This window comes from Rhea pennata, chromosome 7, assembly GCF_028389875.1.
Source record: "Rhea pennata isolate bPtePen1 chromosome 7, bPtePen1.pri, whole genome shotgun sequence".
Classification (NCBI taxonomy): Eukaryota; Metazoa; Chordata; class Aves; order Rheiformes; family Rheidae; genus Rhea; species Rhea pennata.
The window spans coordinates 28,165,830-28,183,045 of record NC_084669.1 but is presented as its reverse complement, the minus strand read 5'-3'; the positions used below and the strand labels follow the sequence as shown (position 1 = coordinate 28,183,045).

Here is a 17,216-nt window from a genome sequence, read left to right as displayed (position 1 = left end):
GTTTAGAGGCATATATCTAGCTCTTGTAGTTCATCAAAATATTTTCAACAAAATAAATTTACATTGAAGATTTATTATTTTTGTGACAAGTTCTTGCTAAAATGAAGCCAAATTTAACTTTATATTCTCAGTATTTCCTAAAATCTTTTACTCAAGATATTAAGACTATCACACCTCAAGGTTCCTACTTCTATTTTACAACATACAACCTTAATTATCCTGTGAACTAGGTAAATTTTAGTCCACTGTACAACTTCCCTAATAATAGCTGCTGCACTTCTTTCTTGAGGCATGCAGGAACTGAATTAGTAGTGATAATTCGAGTCAGACAGATATATCACATGCCCACTAGAAATTTATTTGCAGCTGTACCAGTGTATGAACGAGCAAGTTACTGCAAATAAACTCATCGGCCTAGCATTTCTCACCATTAAGTGTAAAAGAAAACTCACAAATCCGAAGAGATTGAAAAAGCAAAACAAGAAACTGCCTCCCCCCACTGACCCTAATGAATCTTACAAAATACTTGTGGGTATGTAAAGTGTTGCTGCTTTAGCTTCTGGCTAAAGCAAACAGGTTGTCTAATCAGATTCGTAATTTTGATCCACTAATTGTGATGCCCTGAAGCCTAGAACACTAAAAATAAGCTTCTTTTTTTGTTGAGCTGGTTAAAAAAAATATATAGCAACCCACCTGCACTTAGAAAAAATACTGTATCAAGAAGATTGACATCAGCACACATGCAGATTTTCTTGCTCTGGGCACCAAATTGCCGATGTATGTACATGCTCCCTACTTGGCATAACTGATTTTCACTTTCTGCATGGTGGCACATCATTGGAATAGCTGGTGTCGAAGAAAGCATGAATACGCAAGTGAAGAACAAACTAGCTAGGCTAAGACCAGAACTCCTTCATCTTTAAGCTTGAACCCAATTTAAAATTTATTATCAGTTGTTTTTAAAAATTCAGCCTAAGACCACCCAAATAGAATTAATGAAGAGAGTGTATATTACATTGATGTATCTCTGTTCTTCTATGTTAGAGTCATAAATCAAACAAATTCAGAAACATTAAAGGCAGTTTTTATATGCTGCTTTTTCTCTTTTTGGAAAAGAGATGAAAAACAGTGAGCAGACTCCATCACTTCCAGAAAACATATAACACAAATAGGAATGGAACAAATCTGTATTATAGCAGGAGCAGCTGTTCAACTACATGCTGATTGCCTAAAATGGCATTTACACATGACATACTGTAGTAGTTTCTTTAAGTGAAGCAGGCTAAGCCAACTATCTTTCTCCAAGATTTTTTTTCCCCTGCTCTCACTCTTCTGGCTAGATCATGTACACATTCAAATCACCTTTCTGAGTTCATCAAACCCATACTGTGTTTCTGTTGCTATATCTTGGATTCAAGAGAGGAATATCATCCCTTTTATCAGTCCTTTATAGACTACTTCATCCATAGCAATGACTAATACAATATGGACATCCATGATATACTCCAGTGATATTTCCCAACTGGATGTACCTTGAATTCCAATTAGCAGATAAGCTAATTCCTAAAAACTACAAAAGGCTGAGACTAGAGCATCTATGAAAATAAGGAATCACATAGCTAATTTCATTAGACAACAGTGCTAAAATAATCATTACAATATCAGTTACTACTTAAGAGCCACACACCAGTATCACAGTCTTGCGCTAAGTTATGTTAAGAGTCTCCAATACTGTCCGAGGCACAAAAACTGGAAATAAGCACCATGTCCTCTTTATTTCCCAGGAAAGAGTTTTCCTTTCAATCCAAGTGGGAAATTTAGTATTGAGCATCAGTGGAAGATTAATTTCTCACCACTCAACACACAGTTAGTTATTCTTAATGGTGGGCCACAGGGCTGATCTTGTGCTAGTACAAGCTTAGTTTGATCCACGGAAATGTGACTTAATTTTCAAAAAAAAAAAAAAAAGTTTTCCATTTCAGATAGTACTGAAAATAGATTCAGTGAAGAGCCGCATCTTAAGTTGTTCTTATTTTTTCAGCTTGGTTTGCTCTGAAAATTACTATATATATCAGGAGTAGGGCCAGTTAAGACCTCTTCAACAAAACATTTTGAAAATAGAAAATGCCTTTTTCAACTTACAAATCGCATCAGCTCTGACAAAGCTATTATGTGGAAAGATTTGTCGTGCCTAAGTCAGAGAGAAAGAGAAGGGCATGGTCAATATAACTAGAGAGTGATGGTTAGAGCATTCAATCTCACTTCAAGTTCCAAGCTCAACGAGTTTCACTCTGCTCACAACAGAGATTCGCAAATGTCTCCTACTCCCATCTGCTGCCAAGTTATTCACATGCCATCAAGTTATTCTGCAGCACGAATCTCTGAGATTTAGAAAACCTCAAATTAATCCAAAAGTGGTTTGAGAGCAGCTTTCAAATCTTAAAACTTTTATGAAACAGGGAAGCCTGGATCATCTGTGCAGCCCTACAAATAAGACTAAAACCTAATATTCCCTAAAGACATTAGCCTGAGGCTTTGGAGCTCTACTTATGTTCATCTCCTTAAATTGTAAGTTCCTACAAACACTGCACACTAACTTGCACCCATGTAAAAGCTCCCTCTGAGGCCACTTGTTATTATGGTTTGTGGCATTTGATAGTGTTTCCTGGACAAATTCCTTTTTTCAGGTCCAGATAAAACAGTGCAGTCCACAACCAAGGCCTAGATCAAAGTATTAATATATCTTTTTAATTCATCAATTTCTTTCATGTTCTAAGTGACAACATTAGGCTATATACATTAGAGTCTTCTGAAATGTAAAACTAGAGTATACTTTCATAACTATGCTTGTAAAGATGACTGTGAGCATACGAAAATGTTCTCTAAAAATCACACTGCTTTGCGGACGTAATGCGCTCTATATATTATATAGCATATATATATATATATAAATATATAGAACACAGAATATAGAATGCTAACGCCTCTATGTACCAGTCTTTACTTTAGAAAGTATAGAAAGACTTCTACTTCTATACTTTAAACGATCACATAGATCTATACATAACAGTTCCAACTTGACTTCAGAATAAGAAGCAAGGCTATGTACTAAACTCAGCCTTGCTTCAGAAGACCAAAGCAATATACTATATTCACCCAACTGTATATACGCAAGAGTGGAAATGGACAGACTAAAGGCTTGATCCCATCTTGTTATTTAATTAACACTATGAAGAATGCCATGCACAATTAAGGCCACTTTCTGTGCTGCCTCCTCTGTTTATGACTTTGCTTTGTCTAGTGCAAATGCTGGGTCTTTAAATCATGTGGACATATTCTGTTGTCTGAAGCCAAACATAATAATAACCAGATCTGCGTGGAAGGTGACCGACAAGTGACTTGAGTAGCTTGACAATGAAAGCTAGAAAGACAGTATTTCAGAGAAATACTTAATACTTAAGTTGTAGTCAAGATCAGCATTCACGATATTCGTAATTACTTGCTTTTCTAAAGTACATTAATATTTTAAATATCCTCGCAATCACATTTGAATACGTTATTTCCAAAATACTGCTTTATAATCTTGATAATCACTATGGACTCAATTTCACACTCTCTTTCATTCATTTTCTTTGTTAACATTCCTTAATTTTATTCAGTTACTGATACCTACCTAAGTAAAAATGTTAGTATGCCAGAAAATTGTACTCACAGTAAAGAAAAACTTTATCTTGAAGAGCTTACTGCCAAAATATGAAAACCTATGAGGTAAGCAAAACAGTGTGAAAAGGTACCATCATCAACACCTCACAGATGACAACTGAGGCACAGGGGGAATTAAATGATTTGGATAGCCAGTCTGCGGTCCAGGCAGGACTGTAACTCAAACATTATCAGTCACAGTGCAGGTCATTAATCAAAAATAGTAGAGCCTGTTATACTCTATATGCTGATAGTAGCTAGTTTAAGACAGGCTGAAGCAACATTCAGGGTAAGAGAGCCCTGGCATTGCTACTGCTGACTTGCTCTGATGGAGAGACTCCTCTGACCAGCTCCACAGAGCCACAGGAGCGTTGCTTCAAGTCCTCCTTGTAGCTACAGAGCAAATACTGACTCTACCAATTTAATTTGGTCTTGGGCCTCTCTGCCAATAACAAGCAGCATTGCCTAGTAAAAACCTCTTCGAAATACAAACAATTTGTTGAGGAACAGAACCTGTTTAACTACAAAAATGCTTAAACCTTCAATAGTATCTACAGATCTCAACTTTCCAAATATAGATAGCAAAAGGTCTTTATAGAACCCTTTATAGAACCTTTATAGAACAAGAAACAGCCATAAAAAAGATAAGATGATTTCTCTGTTACATTCTATGTGAGCTGAACTTAAGGTCCTCAGCTTCTCTGGTCTGTGCAAGATACTTTTTTAACATCCCAAGGTTGTGCAATATGGTGCCCCAGAACCTAAGTGTCATGTATGTTAGAGAAGATATATTTCCCTAAACTTGCTTTCTCCAGCAAATACGTACCAGCATACACACACACACATATATACACACACACTTTTTTGCATATGCGTGTAAAAGGTATGCAAGTGTGCGTACCTATTTTTATATAAATATACATACATGTGTATGTATACACACACATCTGTATATATACATGTATCTATATCTATAGTGTGTGTATATATATATTTGAACACACACCCTTACGTACATATTTTAAAAAAATGCAACTCAAATCTGATGGACTGCAGAATGGAGAAGAGGAAAATGAAAAAAAAAACACTTTGATACAGTGCCAACAGAAACAATATAAGAACCTATATAGCATAGGATAAGTCCCTCTGTAAATTACTTTGAGTTTAATCCAGCTAGGATGGGACTAGCTCCTGTACAGTCCGTGTTTCAGAGGAGAAGTATGGTTGGTCATCTAATCCAAAATCTGGTGAAAATTCTAGGTGTTCTTCACTGTATCTATGCTGATGGTTTAAGCTGTCCTTTGACCATGGACCCTCAGAGAGGATCTATGCCTAATTAGTATAGTTTCTTTTAATTTTATTGAGACATTCAGAATTCTTTATATTTCTCTGTTCCAGTGACAGTATACATTTAACATAATGGTCACCTAGCATGTCAGAAAACCCCAAACAACCAAAAAATCCCACAACCCACTCCCAAAAGGGGGCTGCTTTTACAGCTGATTGAATTTGTGAATAGAACCCAATTAAGTGTGTTTTACTAACATCAAATGACATATACTTCTACAGGCCTCAGCAAATGTTTCAGTAGGGTTGAAAGACAGATTAGCAGAAACGGAATGAGAGCTGACATTTGTTTTTCATCGGTACTTATTTTCAGATACTGCTGCTGTTCTTAGCTGTAAATATTAGATGAGTTAGTGTTTGCAGTTAAAATGGAATATTATCATATTTTATTATACAACATTAACCTATGCATTCCTACCTTCTGCTTCTGACAGCCTTTTACAAAGATCTTAGACATTACAACAAACTTGACAAAACCTGTCCATCACACCTCTCTAGTGTCATACACTAACATCCTAGAGTAATATCTGAACAAATCTGACTGCTGGATTCAAAGCTCATGTATCTTGGGACTTCCTTGTTGTCAAAGGTGGGCAACAGGCAGTAACTAAGGAAAACCTCAGTGCGAATCTGGTACCCATCAGATTTGCTGCCACATCTGCATACTTTAGAGATTGTTCAATACAGCTAAGATACAGAAGCTGAGACTTCAGGAGCAAAGCACACTTGGCAGGGAGGAAAAGAACTGACTTTTCTGGTTGTCACTAGAGAAAAAGCTCATTTTATATAGGGAAAATAAACTCTGCAGAAGTATCTGTTAGGAGTTGCAGGCCAAGAAGGGATTTAGTAAGTAAGTGGGGATAGGACTACACATTTGCAATAATGAAGAGGTAGAGTAACTACAAATTTTTTAAAGTAATTTCTCCTTTAGGATGGATGACAGCGCTTGTCATCAGACATAGGATTTAGAAGGGCATACATTAATATATTTATTTTCAGATGTATGTTCCTGAATATATTTCCTTTGTTCACCTACCTAAAACAGTACGCTTACTTCCAAAGGTTTTTTCACATTAATCACTGTGGAGAAGAGTCTCTAATCTTTCTGCTACATACTCAGAGTCCTAAACAAATGAGGAAACCACATGGAGACAAAGGCAAATGCTAAATTATCCCAATTCAAAGCAAATGAGAAATAGGAATGTAAAACTGTTGGGGATGGGGAGGGAGGCGGGAAGCCCACCAAGATGGAAAGATAGAATGCCTCAGTTCCTCCTGTATATAGCTAAGGAAGCTTGGGGGACAGCTGGATGTGCCCACTGCATGTTTCCATGGATGATCAGGCTCTACCTACATATCCAAGCCTGCATACAAAACAACAGGGGCTGGCCCTGCACCAATCTTACAGATCAGAACTATCAAATGATTGTGCTTGGGCAATTTAGAAGGAGAAACAACTCCATTAAAAAGAATAAAAACAGCTATTAGAAGGGAGGGTTAGGTAGTAGTCTCTCAGTGGTAGTGTAATTAGGGTGGGTGCTACCACACACAGTTATAAACAGCTTAATAGGGAGAATCCCTTAATTCCCTTGTGCTACTTCATTCTATGCATCATGTTACAGAAAGCCACACTATGTAATAAGCACAGTACTCATAGGTAGTTCAGACTAGCACTCTCTATCTGCCTCTCCTCATTCTACATTTTTCTAAACATGAGAGAGCTCTTGCTGGATGGGGACCTGACAGGCAAGCTCACCTAGTGCACCATATCTTTGGGGAGGTAAATTTCCCTTTCATATCCAAAAAAGTATACATAGCTAAAGAGTTTTCAGAAATGCAAACACTACATTAAGTGTAAGAAGAACGGTCAAGTCATCTAAAATTTTTCCTGAAAACAAAACAAAGATAAATGTTTCAAGACGTACCCTTTGAGAAAAATAACAGAGACTGGGTTTATCTGTTTTAAGCCTGTCAACATTAGCTAAACTCGTTTGTGATTAATGTAATTTTAGTTCTATCTATCAGCAACCCAATGACCAGATACAGATGGGGTAGGAGATAGAGCGCTGGACACGCTTACCCCAGCAGTCCCCAAGCCGCCTTGGCTCAATTTGTTTTTCATCCAGATACTGCCTGTGGATGCCACTTCCTGCTCTCAGAAAGCCCCATCTCTGCACACCATATAGAGAGAAATGAATTCACAATATTGTTTAGGAAGCACAGTGTTACAGTACTGCCCTCTCCAGCTCTGTCTGCTGCTTTCTGATCCCCTCTGAGGCAGCACCAGTCTTCTCCATCAGACCCAGGCTGGATGGAACAGACCACTGCTGCTCTGTGCTTCCCAGCAGTAAGCTGTTTGTTGACACTATCTATCTGCCTATCAGTGTAAAGGCTAAAAGGCTCCTAGCCTAGACTTCACCGCCTTTCTAACAGGATAAGGACAGAGAGGGAAAATACAGCTAAGCTATCCAACCTGTTGGACAAGTCGAACTTCCCGACAGGCAGAGAAGGTGGTCGCTTATTTTCAAACTTGTGGAGAGTCTGTGCACCCCCAACACTCCACTCAAAACCTCCACTTCCCTCACGTTCCCCCCACAAACCCCAAACCTTCGCACGCCTCGCCCCCGTCCCAACCACCACGCACTGCTCCAAAATCCCCACCGCACACGTCATCCCTCTCACTCCCAAACATCAACCTCCCACACACACCCCCAACCTGCCCACACACGCCAGAGCCCCCACAACACCGCCCTTCCCCGGCCAACTGCCACCGCCGGAGCACACCCACGCCACAACCGTCGCCCCCAACCGTCCCCCCGGCTCGGCTCCGTTTGAACGGGCCGCGCTCGCGCTCAGCCAACAGGGCGCCGCGCCGGGCCCTGACGTCACGGGCGGCGGGAGCGGGCGGCCGCGCCGCCCTCCACCATGGCAGGGTAGCGCTGTCAGCCCCGCGGAGCCCGCCGGGGCAGCGCGTCTGGCGCGGCGTGCGTGCGTGCATAGCGCCGAGGAAAATGAGGGTAAGAGCCGGGCGTCCGCGCCCCGCCTGCCGCCGGGAGCCCTCGCGAGGGGCGGGCGGCCCCGGGGGCTGCGCCGGCTCCAGGCGGGGGACCCGCCGCGCCGCCCGGTGCGCGCTCCGGGATGCGGGGCGCTTGGCGGGGAGCGATAGGGGCTGATTTGTACCGAGGCAAGAAAAAAAAAAAAATATATATATATACATATATATATATCTCGGGTCGAAGGATCTGCTCGCCCAACGGACTTGGCGCGCCCGCGGGAGCGGCTCGGAGCGGTGCCGGCCGGGGGTGGCGGTCGGTAGCGGCCGTTGCGCTCCGGCGGCGGGAGCGCGGCGCGGGCCGCGCCGGGCGCGCTGGCGGCGGCGGCCGGTGCGCGGGGGCGGGCGCCGCAGGCTGCCCGGCGCCGCAGGCTGCCGGCCCGCACCTGCCCGACCCCGAGCTTGCGGAATTCCAAAGAAACGTTTGGGTTTCAGCGCTGGAGCTACGGCGCTGGCTGTTTACAAAGGCGTTAAGCGTGCCCTCCCTCGGAGCGTGTGCGTTAGGAGCTGCCTTCCCCGGGAGCAGGTTCGGCGTGGCCCGGTGCGCTCGGTTCACTTGCTGTTTGGGGGAGCTGGAGCGGGCGCTGCGGGGAGCAAGTGCCGGCGTGGACAGGCAGCCCTGCTGCGAGAGCTCCCGCCTAGGCTGCCTGCGGGCTCGGTCCGGTAGGAGCAGCCAAGATCATTACAGCCCCTCCAGAAAAGGGTCTTTGAAAACCAGAACAATGCCGCAGCAAACACTTTAAATGAGCTTAAAACGGTTAATGACAAAAACAAGATCTGTTTCTTCCTTAGACATCTTTTCAGTGAACACTTCGTTAGCAGTTAACTTTCCCTTCAAACCCTGTGCAGCCTCCTATCGTCAGCCAGAAGCACCCGTCATACCCTGGTCCACCCTGAAAGTGGCTATCGATTCTATTGCTATGGGCCCTAAAAGGAGAAAAACCAAAAACAATAAGAAAAAAAAAAACACAAGTTACTGGCAAGTTACAAAATGCGCATAGGAAAGCTGGCTGCTTCGTCATTTGCTCCAGTGGTTTGTCAGACTTGTGCGTGCTGCAAAGCTTAGACCTAACGGATCAGTCTGTGAAATACTGAGCATTCTCAATGTCTCAGTTTGTGCAGCAGCAGCATTTTTCATTTGTTTTGAAATGCCATTAGATCTTGCATATTGTGTGTGCGTGCCAGGACACGAGACACTGTGACCTGAGCAACACTCGGCAAAGTAGCCTTGTTGGTCACTACTGAACAGCTGCTGTATTTTAATTTACAGAGAGCTGCGCTTCCATTATGGCTTGGATCTGTATCGCATATTAATACATATAAAGGTGTTCTGGTTAAAGCCGCAAAACACAATTCACTTTACTAGCCTATGTACTGTGTAAGTAGGCTTCACAATGGTAAACAAATGTTGTTAATTCTGGTGTTTTTGTTTTTCCCACACGTAAAATTTTCATCTGAGCTTAAAAAAAGAGAAAGCATATTTTCCATTCCAAGTTGTAAACATGAATGATTGCTTTTCAAAGTTTGTTTGAAAGGAAAAAAAATGTATCACATTAAAAGAGTATTAAGTACTGAGTTGCTCTGAAGTGATGCCTAAAATCCTTATACCATTTATGGTTTTCAGTTCTTAAGCTAATTTTTGAAGACTTACTAAAAGGAGAGAAGGGGACCTATGTCTGTCCAAGACTTAAGTACAGTTAGAAATAGCTGACAGTTTGAAGGTACTAGTAATGGCCTAATGCCATTTCTCTATATAAACACTTTTCAGAGTGTGACATCTTTGAGACAGAGGGTAAGACAGCAGCTAAAGAGTTCATGGCTGATGTTTTCTTCACTTTACTTTCTTAAATGATCATAACTATTTCAGCAGTACACACAGAATTGCTTTGGTACTGATACTTAATTGTAATTTCAACCGTTCCATACAGTAGCAGCATATTTGTTTGGCTTTCAGCGTATATTTAAGTGGTAGCGAGTTTTTAAAATGAAAAACAAAAACAAGAGCTTACGAGTGGTAACTACAACATACTGATACTGCTTGTGGCCAAGGGGCAGGGGTAGAAACCCCAAACCTTTGTGTGGTTTTTGTGTTATGACAGCAGGGTTTTTTCTTCTCCTAAGCAAAAAATCTCCAAAGAGACTGTTATTAGGGTTATATATAACAGTATATACATTCAGTTCCATGCAACTGATGCTGTTGTATACTAAAAAACGTTAGTTTTGTTCAGATAGTAAATCCCCCACTGTTTCCGGTGACATCCACGTGTCAAGAGTACATGCAGAAGAAGATGCACATTTGTCAAGACCTGGATTACATCTACTAGAAGAGAAGTGGTGGAGGATTTATCATCACAAATCAAACAATTTGCCCCCCCCCCCCCCCCCAAAAAAAAATCAGACTTCAAAGGGTAAAAAGAGGAACATTAAGCCACGATCACTTTTTCAGTTGTTCAGTAAGGCACTATTTTGGCAATTATAAAATTCAGAAGGTTTTTGAATTTTCATCCCTGTATAGTTTTTCAGGAGAAAATTGGGGGAGAAAGGAGAAAAGAAGTGTGTGTGTGTGTGTGTGTGTGTGTGTATATATACATACATACACACACTTATATAAAAGAGCTTATAACTTCTGCATCTATGGCCTGAATAACACAGTTAAATGTGCATTTCATACCCAAAAGCCAACTTGCAAATATGTGACTGTTTAGATTCAGAACTCTAATGCCCAGGCTGCATTCAGTCAAATATGTAATCGTGTTAAATTTATGCCTCTGTAAAACCCACACATAAGACATCCTCAAAGAGAACTTAACCCTTTTTCTTTTTTCCCCACTTCTGCAGGAAACTATGCCCCAGATGCCAATATTTTCCAGCATGCTTGGTTCCAGTTGTAGTGGACAAGTGCAGCCCGATATGGGAGAAAGGTGTTGCGATCCTGTTTATCAGGATGGAAACCTTATTTCTGGATCACTGGAGGTCTTGATAGAGCGCCTAGTGCCCACCATGGACTATTATCCAGATGTAAGTAGACACTGGTGGGTTTTTTCCCCATGGCTTTCTTAAGATCCTGATTTCTGCTTCCTCAGAAAATTCCACTCCTATCTGAATCAGGACTAAGATACAGGATTAAGATACAGGTTAAAGATATGTTTGTTTTGCTTGCAGTAACCATTCACAAAAGATGTTGCTCCCTGGGGACACTCTCCCTTCTGCTTTTATATAAGACAATTTGTTAGAAAGCAAGCCTTGTTGAACCCAAAGGGGCACCTTAAGAGCTAATTAAAAGCAACATTCACAACAGATTATTTGGTCTCTCTAAGCTGCTTTGGCTCTAATGCAACCAATATTACCTAGGGAAGTAGATGAACTCTTTCAGCTAAAATCAGCTCTAGTTCTTTCTTTCAGTTTATCTCCTAGTTAGATCATCAGAAAATAAAAATAGAATTTAATTAAAATGCTCTTTTTACTCAACACATTTTCACTGGCCAACACTGTAATGATTTGTTTCATTCCATTATGAGCCTGGAAATGATTTTACAACTGATTAAACATCCTCACCGTGACATGCTGAAGTAAATACTATGTATAACTACAGGGCATGCAATAACATTCTGGACCTAAGGTATTATTAAGTGATCATTTTAACACTTAAAATGACCACTTGTAAATATTAAAGGTTTGATCTTTGGCAGCTTGTTTAAGTGAAAGAGATTATGTACCGTACATTCCATTTGAGCTCTGAGGAAGTGGCAGCTATAGTAGAAGCATCCTAATTCTTGGTTTAAAGGCTAACAGAGTGACTAGAAATTGCAATTGGTATTGACTGATACATTGAACTTACACCCTATTGCCTACCTTATTGTTCTAGCAGGCTATGCTGGAAAATAGACCTTTTATCAGTGTTTCTCAGTCTAACCTACCTAAAACTTTTTACTTTGGTTTCACAATATGTTACCATAAAACCTCCCAAAACTTGCACATACACAGCACCCATCTTCACAATCACCATGCACAAAAAAAGGCACTCCCTATATGAAGCTGCCAACAGTTGTCAATAAAAGATTAAAAGAGAAAAACCAGGATGTTTTAATTTTCCACTTCAAAGTAATCCTAAACCTCACATTTAAATACACTTACGTACAATTGCACTACCTTTGACAGACGCTGACTTAGTACCAAGCCCTTAGAAGACACAGCAGGCAACATTTGTTTGGTGTGCAACCTCTATTTGTCAACCCTCCTCCCCCCGCCAATAGCACGTCATAGAACAGATGCAGAAGAAAGCAGCAGGTAGAGCTTGAAGGGAACCTTTGAAATAGCGTGCAACAGTTAAATAGCTTTAGGCTGCTGTAGTTAAGCATTCCAAGGGATCAGTTCCTTGCCTTTTGTTCAGTATTAAAATACAGTTGCTTGCTGCTTGGATTTCTTCCGAATCTAGCTAGTTTTTAAGTAACTGCTAATGCATGTTCCTTACTGTAATATGGGATCTATTTATAACACAGCTACTCTGAAAGTGATTCCACAGGGTGAGCATTACTTAAGGTTATTTTGGAATCCTGCTCATTTCCAGGCTGCTGTCCCATACACTGTGTGATAGAGCATTGCAAACCAAGTAGTCACGGACCCCACTTTGGGAGGTTACAGTTTAAGCAGACAACAGGCTGACGAGGGAGACCACTACAACAAAAGCAAATAAAGGGAACTCCTGGGAAAGAGAAATGGAGAACAGTATTAAACAAAACATCCCCTGTAGAGCAGGGCATATTCTTTTAGTTAGATCACTCAATTAATTTAGCTGAAAAGGTTAATTGTAAAACAAGTAGATAAATAAGCCTTGAATAACATAAAGAATGAGCTTTGAGTCATCTCCAGACCCAGGATTTCTATTTCAATTCAGTTTCATGTTTGTACTTAATTTCATGTTCATTTCTGTTTTTAGGGAAGTTGCCACAAAGGGTTAGAGCAGTTGCCATTTACTTTGATATCCTGTCATAAAAGAATAGCCGATGCTGGATGTTCAAGAGAAAGGTATCAACTCCTCTCAGTCTCATGTCACTGCCTACATGTGCAAAGAAAAGCAGCAAGGCATCACCAACTCATTCTCACCAAAAGTCACTATTGGAAATGTCAGCAGAGATTACCGTAGCATCAGAGCAGCTCATTTGTAAGCTGCTGAACAGGAGCTTTACTCACCCAAACTTACAGATTCACACATCTGAGCACCATGCTTAGAAAGCACTCCTGCCTGTGTCGACATTAATCTAAAGATCACAGTAACCTTTCAGATAAAAAAAAAAAAAAAAAAAAAAAAAAAAGTAGGGGTAGTAGGGGTAGTAGGGGAAGGCAACCACAGAATATCTTTCTGTGCTGGTTGCAGAGGCAAAACACAAGTGCGTTTTGCATGCATGTTGGCAGAACAGGAGACAGACGAGGGAGGACAGGAAAGATAAGGGCCTACACTTGTGTACTGCTCTTTTGAGGCTTGTTTGTGTACAAGGACTTGTTCAGCGCATAGGAAAATGTATACTCATGAGACGGAGGAGTTCAGGAGGTTAGGAATGGAATGTACCAGTCTGCAACCCTTGTGCCCAAGCTAGAAAATGTTTCAAGCAAGTATTTCACAAACAAGAAGTTCCAGAATGAGCAATGAGCACACAAAGAAAATATTTTCCTTTTTTCCCCCCCACTAAAGATGACATTAGTACATTCTTGGGTCAGGGAACAACAATTCCTTCTTTAGTCTTGTGTGCTCTCTCTCTCTCTTTTTTTTTAATATAATTCAGCTCATCTCTTAGCAACAACTTTCAGCACTAAAAGAATCTGCCTTCTTTTTCTCCTGTAAAGCACAAGCCTCTTTTATGTCAGTTTAAGTTGTCCCAAGTGCAGAGAGGATTTTTTTTCTTGTGCTCCTGAATACCTGTAATTTTTGTAGGGTAAGTGGAGTTTAACTTTCAATCTGACAGCTTATGGAAGCTTTTTTAATCACTCTGTGTCAAACCACCTAGCTTCACAGCTAAATTTCCTTCTCCAAATCATCATCACAGTCAGAGGGACTGCTTATGAGAGATTATGGGCGTTCACACTGTGATAACACATCTTGCCTATAATGTAATGTATTGTAATGTAACGAAGGCAATAATAGTACTACAGGTGTAACAAATCACAGAAATCCTGAACCTAGATAAGACATACGATATATGTATGAAATATTTCTTATCCCAAACAACTACGTTTGTAATCACTGAGACCTACTACAAAGCTGAAACGTATGACTTAGTTCAACTTGAATGTTCTTTATTGTACAGGAAGTGGTTATTAGCATAAAGGCAGAGAGATGGGGCTCGATACTTCCGTCAATCATAGGATTTTTAACTTGCTTCTTAATTGTACTTCCTCCCCATCTATGCCAGCATAAACAGTAGCACTATTAAAAATAGAAACCTAAGAAACAGGTTCAGATACCCAGATGTGTAAACCAACATTTCTGGCCATAATGGAACAAGTCTTTTCTGAAGTACCGAACCTAATCTCAGTTAAGTGGTGATTTTATTAAAAAAAAAAAAAAAAAAAAAAAAAAATCAGTACACCAGATAGAGGGCAGAAGTATAATAATTTTTTGTCAAACCTAGCAGTCTAGTAGAAAACTCTGTAGAGGTCAAGTACAGCTATTAACTGATTAGAGAGAGACACAAATATGCCTAAAATGGAAAGTACATACTTTAATGCCCATGTGTCCTCCTGTACCTTGCCAGTTCTGTATTTTTTTTTGAACATCACATAAATCACTGTCAAAGAGACAGAACAAAAGCACAAGTCATCTGGATCAATACAGTTTGAAGAATATAGATATGATACTGCAAGTGAGACTTTCTCAGATTCCTTCTGGGTAAACATTATCTGACACCATACAAACTTCCAGCAAGGAGACCTAGACTAGAATTAGTGTAAGAAGCAAAATTATATCTTTCCTTAGAAGAATGTGTTCCAGCTTATCAGAGAGAAGGTCACTGGCAGGGCAGCACAGCTTACATTTCAGTTGTCTGCTACCTACATGTGAAGGCATCTTTTTTGACAGGCTTTTAAACTCCCCCAAAACACAAGAAGGTGGCTAAAGGATGAAAGTCTCACTCAAAGTGCATAGTGTTTTTTATTCTGCTACTCCTAGAATTTCAAAATAGGGTAAAAGCAAGAACTGCTTTGTTTTCCAGAACAAAAATTTTCACATAACCCAAGGACAGCTGACACACCCAACGGCCAAATTCCTTTCCCAGATAGGCCAGGCTCACAGCTTTAAGTTCAGGGACAACACTGATAGAAGTGAGCCCAGAGTTGGCTATAAAAATAATAGGGGAAAACCAGGCATAGTCTTATCTAAAAAAGAATCCCACTATTCTTTCTCAGGCTTAAATTATGAATCAGGAGTGTATCAGTTTAAGGATCATTATCACATGCATAAGAAGATCTGATATGTTTTCCCATAACACAACCAAATCTCCTTTCGTGAATCAGGTTAGCTCTTCAGCCTAATTTTTAATCGTGTCCGGAACACATTGCAGCCACCACCATAAATTTATAAAGCTTCTCCGAAGCTGACATGATCGTATCAACTGTTTCTAGATGCAATTGTAAGAGCTACGCTGAATTTTCTTTACTTTTTTTTGTGCCATTGTAAATGTAAAAATAAACTCTGAAATTCTAAAGAAATACATGAACAAAACATTGAACAACCCCTTGATTCTTAAATTATCCCAACTTGCATATATGCAAAATATTTGTAACCATGTTATCTATCCATATGTCCTGTCTCCTGCCCTGGCCCCCCACTAGAATTTGTGGAGAGCCTGTGCATTAGGTGGCCTCAGCTGTCAGCATCCTGTAGACACTTCCATTCAATGGAAGTGTTAGTCAGGAACTTGACCCAAACTATTCATGTGATATGTACTAGTGAGAGGGAATCATTTTTCATTTATGGCACATTTTTGTTGTAATTAGATAAATCCCATAATCTTTTTTAAGTGATTAAGATACCATTATTATTTGACTACAAGCACATTTTAGAGGCTACAAGCAGTAGAATTCAGAAGTTAATGCTACAGGTGCCATATTTTAGATAGCTGGTCTTAAATTTTTGGATGTCTCATTTTAATTGTCCAATCCAAGATAGTATATACACACATTGACTGTTTACATGCACAGCTGATTGTAGCCTGCCAGCTACATTTCTAAAAGCATGGTGCAAAGTAACAATAAACATTACAAACATAACATAGGTTAATTGAAATCAAGAGATCCTCAGCAATTTCCTAACTCCAAATTCTGTCACAAGCCTGAAGAAAAAAACAGAAGTCTGTGACACTGAGACACTCCCATAGTTATGCAGTAGAATACTTTCAAACACAGAAGCCACGCTTCAAACACTTACAGCAAGAGGAGGACACGAAGGCATTCTCAAATCAACTAAACTGTCCAGAGTGCGATTCAGAATGCATCACCATTTTTAAATACAAATGAATAGCCTATTTCTAATGAGAAATAGTAATAATTATTGGCATTATTGTTAGTATTTATACTCAAAAGACTCTGAAACAGGCTCCAAATAGGCTAAGCCAGACTTAAAACCGAGTTATTGTCATATGGTCACAATCTAAGCTGAAGTATCAATGAACGTGGGAAAAAGGATTGAAAAAAAAACCTGTACATGAAAAAATTACTGCTGTGGTTTGGAATATTCACAAAGAAATTTTTTGCAAAGTGAAAAACAGTCGCTCTTAAAGAAACAAAGCAGCATAAATAGTGGTGTTCAAGAAGCATAACGCTCTACATCGAACATATTTCATTTACCTTTTTGGTGAGTAACTACTAAGTAGGCATAATAAATTTGGTGTTTTAAGGAGACAAGTAGTTTGGTAATCTGAACAACAGCTCTATTAAGAGAAAAATGCTTCTACACTGAGAAAAGGCTTCTACACTGTTAACAGGGCTGGAAAAGACCGGTCTCTCTGGAGGAAGGAGAAATTATACAAAGTTTAAATGAAGGAAACTTACGTTTGTGGTTTATGGAATAGCTTTCATTATTAGTCTCCAGGGAAGAGAGATAATTTCTGTTAAAGTTATTCAG

The 17,216-nt window shown here is 40.0% G+C and overlaps 1 protein-coding gene across 4 annotated transcripts in view; it reads left to right on the top strand.

Moving 5' to 3' along the window:
• Positions 1 to 17,216, top strand: part of RASGEF1A (RasGEF domain family member 1A) — a 176,344-nt gene that overhangs the window by 138,960 nt on the left and 20,168 nt on the right. For 3 of the 4 annotated variants that reach the window (XM_062580825.1, XM_062580826.1, XM_062580828.1), the window contains one exon: positions 10,940 to 11,119. In XM_062580825.1, the coding sequence (XP_062436809.1) occupies positions 10,940 to 11,119 (180 nt within the window). Of the gene's footprint in view, positions 1 to 7,981; positions 8,067 to 10,939; positions 11,120 to 17,216 lie in introns of those variants that run through there. The other variant, XM_062580827.1, reaches the window with a different exon arrangement.